General features: G+C 38.6%; 1 protein-coding gene across 1 annotated transcript in view; it reads right to left on the bottom strand.

The window, feature by feature from the left end:
* LOC138016930 (proteasome maturation protein-like) overlaps nucleotides 1-6,590 on the bottom strand; it is an 8,428-nt gene extending 1,838 nt beyond the window's left edge. The window contains exons 1-5 of the mRNA XM_068864105.1: nucleotides 6,554-6,590; nucleotides 4,574-4,659; nucleotides 3,829-3,889; nucleotides 3,131-3,232; nucleotides 516-609 (exon numbers count right to left, since the gene is read on the bottom strand). Coding sequence (XP_068720206.1) covers nucleotides 516-609; nucleotides 3,131-3,232; nucleotides 3,829-3,889; nucleotides 4,574-4,659; nucleotides 6,554-6,565 — 355 coding nt within the window. The 5' untranslated portion in view covers nucleotides 6,566-6,590. The remainder of the gene's footprint in view (nucleotides 1-515; nucleotides 610-3,130; nucleotides 3,233-3,828; nucleotides 3,890-4,573; nucleotides 4,660-6,553) is intronic.
* Between the last annotated feature and the right edge of the window lie 4,440 nt (nucleotides 6,591-11,030).

Below are 11,030 nucleotides of genomic sequence, written 5' to 3'. Positions count from 1 at the left end.
GTTGCGAGGCTCTACCAACTGAGCTATGAAGCCACTGACGTTGGGAGCTGGTCATTTGCGGGTTCTAATGTTCTCATGAGGAATGAATCAATGATGAATGGATATGTGAAATGGATCATATATGAAGTGTGGATAAGAAATCAAGTGAAGCTATGATCCTCGCAGTTATGAACGCAATTTTTGCAATTGTGTAGAGAAGCCTCAAAATAGTTATAAGTGTACTTTTAAAATGAAAATATTACATGTAATGTTTGCATCCTTATCAAAGTATGTGACGGTATTAATGACAGTCGTAAAGACATGTATTGAAATACATGTAATGCTTAACCCTTAAATGTGTGAAGTTGTCTGAGTTCCTGTTCTTGTCCTTTTGTCACAAAATCAAATGGAATGAGAAAGTTGTTAAAACCTCAAAATATTTCTTTTCCAGTAACAACAGTACAGGAAGTGCTTACTGTAGTTCTTGAGCTACTAAACAGGAGCCACTGTGGAACAATACTAAAGGTTCAACATACCATTCAAAAAGTCTTCAAATCCTATACTTTCATCTGTGCCCATCAGAGTATCTAAGGCAACCATTGAGCTCGGGAGACAGGGTAGCCGTTGGATCTGCAAGAAAAAAAAAAGTGAATTACCAGAGTAAGGTATTTAAGGTAAAGTCTGCTACGAGCCTAGAAGACCCATCAAGCCGGTGCTTATCTCCGGTTACTGTAGCATGAAGGGACTAGGAGTATTTCTACTCCCCCCTGGATGGGATGCTAGTCCATCGCAGGGTTACCCCCAGCATTAAATTCGCCGGTACCCATTTATACACCTGGGTGGAGAGAGGTACTGTGAGAGTAAAGTATCTTGCCCAAGAACACAACACACTGCCCCCAGCCAGGACCCGAACCCGGACTACTCGATCTGGAGTCTAGCGCACTAACCATGAGGCCACCGCGCCAGATTACCGGTAGATTAAACTAAACCAGCATACAACTGATTCCATCTAGCTGTAAGCTGTGCTCCAAGGTCACAAGTGGACTGTATAGGGGCAGCCAGAAGTGCCATAGTATGCTTTCAGTTCAACCTTGAAGTTGTTGAGCTGCATCTTTGTTGAGCTGCATCATTGCTGTACTTGTGATGGCGATTAGCGTGACAGTTATTATTATTATCATTATCATTATCATTATCATTATTACAACTACATGCATTATGATTAGCAGCTAACTTTTGCAATGGGTGTAATGTATACACAGTTTATCAGTTTCGAGCCTCTATTAATTTATGTACTGGGCTTAGCATCCAGGCTGTGAGGGATAATTATGTGCAGGAGAATGCCATTTCGTTTTAAGCGATAATCTTATGTACAACATTCAGTGTGATATTAAAGGCCACTAGTCAGGATTTTACAATGGGGAAGACTGAATTTCATGGTTGTCAAGAGATAATGCATCGCTTCATTGTGAGTCCAACGATCAAAACATATCGAGATTAGCCACTTTTATCCGGACTTCGTTGCATTCAGCAGTTATGTCGCCATGGGCGCGCCTCTTTGGAATCGTATTTTAAAAGTCACGCAATCGTTTCTGGTGGCCTGTCTACATCGTAGTATTCTTAAAGCAAAAAACTCGCTGAGATGTGCATCCGATTTGTTTTGGCCAGCTCACGATGGTGCTAGTACTTCAAATCATGGCCTTTGTTCAATGAACAGTAATCGCTCACTACGTTGTGGTGTCATCGATCAGCCTTTCGAGCTTAGAACTAAGACTTGGTGTTAAAGCGCTAAGGCAGAACGTTAGAACTGATAGAAAGAACGTTAGAGCGTTGGCACAAACCGTTAGAGCGTTAGCACAAACCGTTAGAGCGTTAGCACAAACCGTCAGAGCGTTAGTAAAAAACGTTAAACCAATCTTCAAAACCGTTGAATATCCGTCAACCGTCCGTTAGTTTTAAGCCGTTTAACGGGCAAACGTTAGTGTACGTTTTCCCGTGGAAGGTCACAAATGTCTGTCTCTCTTTTCTTCCTTTCTCAGTCCATACACACTCATTGATAAATGAATGAACTTTAACTTAAACAAGTGTCAACTGTACAAAAAATGTAGTTAGCACTGAGGCACACAGAATTTAAATCAAATAAAAAATTACATTGTACTAATATCAAATTGTAGGTTGGTCTTGAGGAGGGAGAAAAACCAGACTACCCAGAGAAAAACCTCTTAAAACAGAGTAGAGAACCAACAAACTCAATCCACATTGGAAGACTGGGCCACACTGGCGGGTGGCAAGTGCTCTCACCACTGTGCCAGCCTTGCTTCTGTAATGGCCTTGAGGTCCATGCACTGAGGACACAATTATTTTTATTTTCTAGGCTGCTAAAGGACATCCCTGACCAGTATACTTAACAAATCGAAAGTGGTTCAGCGTTTTCTGTACTCTTATCAACAATGATACTTGTCATCACAGTAGTCAAAATGTTGCATCTCGTGAGTCCACAATATTCAACGTTATTTCAGAGCGTGACCAAAATCATGACACAAAGACAGAGCAAGCGTTGTCTATAACTTTCTTGCAATATGATTGGTTTATTTCCCAAAATGGGCATTCCTGATTAGCTATTACATTGCGTGACAAACTGAAATGAGCATGACACCTACAGCGTTGTATAGACTGTCATTGACAATGGCAAATTAGCCAATCAGATTGAGAGATTACCGTACAAGCAATTGTAGTAAAAATAAGTATGTTGTGGTTCAGATTTTTTCATGGTTAAAATTTTTAAAACCAGTTCAATTTGTATTTTTCTTTGTTTAATATTATCATAATCTGAAACAAAAGAAAATAAATCAAACTTGAACTAGTTTGAAGACATTTGAACCACTACACATGTACATAATTATACACAACCTCATTCTTAATGTGCATGCTACATGTACTAAAACTGTAAACACTGAAGAAAAAGAATGAATCAAATGCTGAAAAGCTGTTTAACTGTATGACAGAAAGTTCTTAGATTAACAAAAGTGAAAGAATCAAATTGGTAAAAATTAATGGGGAGAAATTTATACTGTACCATCCAGACTGGTGATTGCAAGGCCTAACCAATCAAATTCAAGGATATGGATTCCAGACTGACGAAACAACTATTTACCTTGGATGCAACAGCTCGTTCCATCTGCAGCTTCAAAGGAGCATGGAGTCCTTGAGTGTTTCTCAACATCTTAAAGTCCAGCATTTCTTGACTTTGTAGAAACTATAAAATCCAAATGTTCAATTGATGTATCGAAAGTGATTCAGTGTTGTCTGTACTCTTATTGACAATGATATTCGTCATCACACTGGTCAAAATGTTGTGGACTCTTGAGGCGCATGCGTTGTGAGTCCACAACAAAGTTTGACCACTGTGATGACGAATCTCGTTGTCGATAAGAGTACAGACAAGGCTGAACCACTTTCGATTTGTTTTTTACCACAATATTCAACGGAAAGAAGTGTTTATTTCAGAGGGTGACCAAAATCATGACATGAAGAAAGAGCAAGCGTTGTCTATAACTTTCTCGCAATATGATTGGTTTATTTTCCAAAATGAGCGTTCCTGGTTGGCTATTGCATTGCATGACAAATTGATGCAAGCATAACACAAGCAGCGTTGTCTAGACTCTTATCAACAACAGCAAATTAGCCAATGAGATTGCAAGATTACAAGCAATTGCAGTAAAATTTCTGTTGGAGTCAGAAAATAAAAACAACAAATTTGTCCTGGCAATAATACTTATTGTCAGTAAAGGTCTTACATGTAAATTCTGCAATACTTGGTTGGCACAAAACAAAACATACATGTACACTTACATTTTTTTCAGTACTTTCCAGAGGATGAGTCGATGTTAATCCACTTTTCACATTGGAAAACCTATAAAGGATTTACTTAAAATAACTCTCAAAATACACATGCACAGGAGAACAATTTTTACATGTTTCACTTGACAATGAACTTTTCTTCCAACAATGTGTTCTGCATTCGTACACCAGAGGATGCACGAATACCAACCCTGGCTTATTCCAATCATTACATTTTTCTCTTTTCTTGATTTATTCTTAGCTCATGTTATAAATAGTTTGTACATGTACTTACTTTAGGTTTCACCCTATCATAGTCTACAGCTGTAGATCTTAAATTGACTACCCTTCTGTAAACCACTTAATGGAGACATTAACACATTAACCCATTGACTCCTGGGAGTTCCCCATTGGTGAGTACATGCATGTAGATGTCCTCATTTTCTAAAATGCCTTAGAAAAGTGAAACAAAAGCAGTTGTCAAGGGTAATAAAATGGACCATAGTAATGATTGGGAAAGTTATTTTGGAACCAGCTACAGGCTGTTATTTCTTGTCATGGTCTCTGAGATGAGAAAATAAATCCAACACATTGACTCCTGGCGGGTCCCCATTGATGAGTAAAATTGTCTGGCATTAGACAGAGTAAAATACTTAAGTATCGCTGGTTTAGGCCCGTTTAGGGGTAAAAGGGTCAATACATGCAGAACAATACAATAAAAAGGTGTAACTAACAGCCACCGATTTTGAATATTTACCCTGTTCTCATGTGGTCTGGAACACCATAATGACCCACAGTGGAAGTAACTTCAGTAGTAGGTTCAGCTTTACCAGTAAGTGTTTGCTAGTCATTGACAGAAATAAAATTAAAAAACTTTAGACTTCAGACTTTGAAATACGCCATAAAAATAGAGGATACTCAGAGAGCAGTGTTAAAAGTCATCTCTCTGAACTGAAATTCTCCAACAAAAAGAGGTCATGCACTAGGAGATGAAAACACACATGTAACACAATTCTGACTTTTGTCACAAAATACCACTCCGTTCACGAGGAAATGGCAACTGATAGAAAATTACCCACATCAAACAGAAATATTTAACACGCCCCTCATACTACGTAGAATATCGCAAAGAAAAATCCATGAAAGATATCTTAGTCAGAGCAAAACAGACAACCATTTGCGAACAGCAGGAGTAGCGTAGGCCCATCAACCCTTTTCCAACATGCCAGCCTGTTGACGGATTAGAATAGAGAACAGAATTTGCACTATGGTACCATTTCCCTCCAACATTGAACCTTTTTTTGTATTTTTGCCGCAGACCAAGGGCCACTATCGATGCTCGGATCAAGTGGGTGGTCACTTTCACTGTTTACATGACCTCATACAACCCTCACTCGTTTAAAAAGGTTGTCACGTTTGCCCCGTCAATTTCATCCCCCTACACTTTAAACACCGTTCTAGCTGCTCAATTGTGTGTTGTTCTGGTTCTCTCTCGAGAATAGAGCCAAGAACATGGCCAACGTCGCTTAAAAACAAAAGAGAATGAAGCGAATATTATGCCTCATTTCCCTTGTGACTCTTACAGACTGGAGTCACTTGGGGGTCTATAATTTCATGACATCATTAGTGCAAAGCACTATTGCTGGTGGATGAAGAAAAGGAGCTCATGAGTGGCGGCAATGACGTACATGACGTACATGTACATGTAACGTGATAGCAATATTTCTTGTTTACAAACATTGATGTCAGCCATCCTTTTTTTTATATTTAAATTTGCCAACCACAGAGCAAAAGAAGGCATTGTTCCAACAGCCAATTAGGTTCTGGCTGGTATATTAATAACAATGGTGTCACAGGAAACCGCTATAAATATGGATGGTCAGAGAAAACGATAATTCAGAAGAAAAAAGTGAGAATTGTTAGCTCCAAATCATGGGCTTCTGAGAATTTGGTTCCAATGTTTCAAAAAAAAAAATTCTCTGGTGTAAAATAAATACAAAAATGGTATCGCAAGGTCTTAAAGCGGTTCCCCTAACCATTATTTTTTCAAACAAAATAATAAATTTAACCTAAAGAAATCTAAATCTCCAAGCAGTTGATAATCTATCATTTTTCTCTCTCAAACCACCACTAATGTGTTAAGGACGGTGCCCACTATTGTTATTGCGCATACGTTCTGCGCATCTCCAGATACTTGGATTTCCTATCGCCGATGCTTACTCATGCAGGGATATTTTTGTGCGGTTTAACACTATGCAGATAAAGTAGATCTTCGTAAGTACTCTTGGTATCTCAAAAGAAAATTGGGGGTAACCATGCATTCTTTAGAGATAATTGAGCTTCAATTTGAAAAAGGACGCCATACATTGCTTGGTATTTTAAAGCTTTTTACATATAATTTATTGTTCAGGAATTATCTTGCGTGGCTACCCCCAATTTTCTTTTGGATTTCAATAACACTTGTTAAGATCTACCTTTCCTGCATAATCACAAATCCTCTGAATTAGTAGGCACCGTCCTTAATTACAGCAAATGACACGAATGACACAGCAGAATCTAGATTTACAGAGGACCAGCGAAAGAAGGCAGAAAGACAACTTCCAAACGCTTTGGTCACATCAAATGCATTAACAAAATCTTTTTGTGTCTAGAAATAGCTTAAAGTAAGTGGTAGGATATAAAACCAAGGCGCAAAAAGAACACATTATATCGCAAAAATGATCAAGAATCAACTCACCAAGTCGGCCATGATGTAGTCACAAGCGCATGCTCTTAGTTGACAGCTGCAGACCAATAAACCACAGGTACCCCAAGCTCAGTGTGGCGGATCACGGCGGATAGCCAACAAAAAGATAAGGATTTATATGGGAATCCCGATAAAAGAGCTGAGAAGACAGTTTTACGAAATAATTCTCAATTAAAAAGTCTAACCTTATTTCCATTGTGGGTTGCTTCCTTCCTGTGTGGTTTTTTTCCAGATTCGACGCAATTTGATGTTGTTGCATTTTAGTCGCTGTCTGGTTTGGTCGCGGATTGCTAGGGCACATTTTTACAGGGTTTCCTTGTTCCGTGTTATTTATTATTATATAGTAAGTTCTGATCGTTACTAATAATTAGTACTTTTTTCAAATTTCCTTGACATAGAAACTAGATTAGTTACGTTTGATAAAAGTCTATAGGAATTGATATACGATTGTTAAATAATTTTTAGCGCTAAGTGATACCTAGTTTATTAGCCGATTTAACATTTATACCTTGTAATTCTTACACGGCATGTCTGAAAAAAAGCTTGCTGAGCCATTTACGGTGTTTTAAATAAAGTTGATTGATTGATTTGAGCCGTTTTCACTTCCTCGGTTGTCAACGGTTATAATAAAATTCAAAGGCTGCATACTAAATTCTCTGGAGCCCACCAAATTAAGACAAATTTTCCTGGATAAATGTTCCCAAGGTTACAATTCCACATCGGAACCAATTGACAAAGAATGAACTTTCCTTTTAACCCATCAACAAAGGAATAGCAGCTCTGCGAGCGACCTCAGGCAGTAGTTTGTCCGGGGGCCCCGAAAACACTGATCCCCGGTCCGTGGACCCAATACGGACCGGTCAACGGACTGCCTTACGGACCCGTCCACAGACTACCCCTACGGACTCTCTGTACGGACCACCCCAGAAGGCGAGAAGTACGAGAAGAAGCGTGAATCTTTCGGCAAATCTCCTACGAAGTTTGAAAGCGGAGCGTTGCGGTTTTCTGACGAAAAATCGCCTCTGCGCTGGAGACGTTAAAAAAAACCTTCCACCCTTGTCCTTCTATCAACAGTCACAGTAAACGGCGAACTCGAAATCTTCAAAATCGCTGAAAATACCATTTCTGAAGTAAAAGAACGACAGTTCACCGCAGGTAAGCTAATACAACGTTCATTTAGCATTGGTCCATGCACATATTTATTGATATATCGCTACAGAAGAAGCAAACGGTGAATCCAATTCATTTATTATAAAATTACAAACGGTAAAACAAATTAACACATTGCAGGGGCGGATCTAGCATTTTTTGAAAGTGGGGGCCGAACAAGATTACTAATCAGCGCGCGTTAGCGTGCCTCGGAGCGCCTTAGGCGCTACTTTCTAGGGGGTCTGGGGGCATGCCCCCCCAGAAAATTTTGAAAATTCGGGTACTCTTACATGCAATCTGGTGCAATCTGGAAAGTAAAATATCAGGATTCCATATTGAATAAAATTATAAGTTGTGGTTATAATGATGCATGGTTTGTGACTCACAACAGTCTTGGAAGAAACGAATGAAGTGTCTGTATACCACAAATGCGCAGGATGGTGATCTTTACGTCTGCTTTCTTAGCCATTTTCTAAATCTTTTCATGCACTGAATGCGCAAACACTGTTTTTGCATCCTTGCGTATATCTGCCAGCTGATCTTTCACCACGTTAATATATGTATGCCTCAATAACATCCAATGTCGAACCCTGTAACGAACGGCTAAGTCCTACCCTGAATCCAAAAAGATGCTTGGCAGTGTAAAAGCCAGCAATGAACACAGGGTTCTTGATTTGATGGAACAGCACATAAGCACGTACGTGTCACAATGTTATTCTCATTGTACCTAACCAAAATATATATAATTATATATATAGACATTAAGATTTTACGTTGTTACAGTCTCTGTAAAATAGGTTGACTGTAGACAAGTAATTCTCATCCAGTGTTCTTCGTCATTTCAAAAGGATAACATTAACGCCGGTAACGTTGAAAGCTTTTTCGCACAACTTTGGTCATACTATTAGCGAAAAATCATGCTTTAGCTAAAAAAATCAAAAGCTCCAACAGACTGCTTACAAAATTATAAAATTATTGTATATTTTGACAAAAAATAAATCTCCGACGAACTGAAAGGGAAGGCCCTCGGCCCCTGCATTGTATGGGCTTCCTGTGAAATTGCAAGTAGTCGTAAACGACATCAGCTCTAAATATGTCATAAATAAACTTTGCCGTGTTCCGGAGATAAAGCAGCTTACGCTTGTTGATTGACATTGTCCGACTCTTCATTCAAGTTCAAGTCAGTTTTAATAGTTTCCGGGAAGTTGCTTGGGTTCGAAACCGCGTTTTTTTATCGGGAAGTTGCATGGCCAGCAATCTGCAGTTGACACTGCGTCGTAGTAAAACAATCAAAAATTTTGAAGATAGACTAACCAAACAACACGTTATGTAGAATCTGTTTTTTTAAAATCTGTTTTTTCTCCTCTACGGAGAACTTGCGCAGGGAAAACGTCCCATAGGCAGACCACAGCTGCGATTCAAAGACGTGTGCAAGAGGGACCTAAAAGCCTTGAACATCGACCAGAACAACTGGGAAGTAACAGCCCTCGAAAGGTCAGCCTGGAGACACACTGTGCAGAAAGGTCTTTCCAAGTTCGAAGAGACACTCGCTCAGCAACACGAGGAAAGGAGAATGAGAAGAAAGGCTGCAGCCCTGGCAGACAGACCAGTGTCAGACAAAAAGGAGCCCGAATTAAGAGACGAAATTATAGTGACAAGCAGGGGAAGAGCAAGCAGGAAAACGAGAAAAAAGGTTGAAAAATGGTGTCGAAAAACGGCGAAAAGAGCAAGCAAGAGTAATGAGAATGCCGTACTAGTCGTAAGGTGAGCAGACTAGTTCCAAAAATATTTGAAAACAAAAGCATAAATACATAATTTTAATTTTGATTTTTACTGATGGTCTGCGCTTTTAGACCTGCCTAAATATCTATATTATGCTAGAGATCCTATTCAAATGTGACCAAGAGATGCAATTTGTGCCTTTGAGAGAAGTAAGTTAGAATATGCAAGCCAGAAATGGCAACACTGAAAATAGAAACGAACTGATATCAAGTTGCAGGCATTCCAAAAAACTTCTGCTGAACACTATACTCGCCTGATAACAGACCTGGATCACGTGCACAAGCAAGGTGCATTGTTCCTAATTTCCAAATGTTCGTTATTTTTGAACAGTCGCCTGATGATTGCTTGGCGAGAAGCATGAAACTCTGAGCGATCGACTTTTTTGAGTAATAAATATCGTAAACTAGCCAACCATGAAGTAATTTGTTTAAATTAGTAAAGAGATCATAAATTTTAAAGAGGTGGGCGTTTATTGTGAGGCTATCAAACCACTGAACAAAAGTCTCAAACGAATAACCAAATTATTTTTGAAATAAAAGAAAAGTTCACCTTCTGTACTTCGCATGAATACTTTACAAAAAGTTTAAAAGATTTTCTGAAGTATTTTGTGGAGAAAACTAAGCAATAAAAGAACAAAAACATGAAAACCAAACACTAATCGGCCGCCATTTTTACAAATTGAATCCCGCCATCGGTTCACCGCGCCAAAGCTCACTGAACAAACTACTTGACAATCAAAACGCAAGGACGATAATTTTTCACCAGTGAAAAAAATAGTACGACCAATCAAAAGGCTGATACGCTAAACTTTTCACTACTGAAAGCATCGTCTGTCGAGACTAAGCAATTTATATTTCATCACGGAAATGTTATATGTACGTAAATCTCTATACTTATTTAATAAATGTGTTTAATACATCAACTCAGTCATGTCAAAAAACTTTTAGTTCATTGATGTCAATAATTGTTCATTCAGAGCCTCACTGACTGTCGAAACAAAGGGTCCTTTGTTCCAGTAGTTGCCATATTAAAATAAGAAAAATAATATTTGAAAACGGATATAAAAAGAAATAAAAAAAACTTGTTGTCACTGACTAAAAAACTTGTGTAAGTGACAACAAGTTTTTTAATTTCTTTTCATCATGCCTGACTACAACTACGGTATTTTTGAAAACGGATATCTTCCTCGGTACATCTTCTCATGTGCCTTAGTTTATATAGGGTCTTAAATGACATGTGGTTTCTATCTCCGAATTTTGGGTTTAAGTACGTTGATTGAGTTGGACCATAGTTAGTAACTATGGTCGGACTAACAATTTTTTCTTGTATAGTCGAATCAGATGATTATAAATCAGTGATAATAAAAGAAACCTGCTCCAAACTGTGTGGCTTCACAGCTGAGTTGAAGGCAACCGAATTCTTGAGGTGTCCATTTGAGACAATTGCTTAAATTGTCCTGATAAGAACGAGGATCATTTTTGCCTTTCTTTCATAAGTGATAATGATAACAAATAAGAGCTTTTCACGGACTTCACGG

The sequence above is a fragment of the Montipora capricornis genome, chromosome 9 (assembly GCF_036669925.1).
Source record: "Montipora capricornis isolate CH-2021 chromosome 9, ASM3666992v2, whole genome shotgun sequence".
In the NCBI taxonomy this organism is placed as follows: Eukaryota; Metazoa; Cnidaria; class Anthozoa; order Scleractinia; family Acroporidae; genus Montipora; species Montipora capricornis.
Note: the sequence above shows the minus strand (reverse complement) of the source record. Positions and strands in the feature narration are given on the sequence as shown.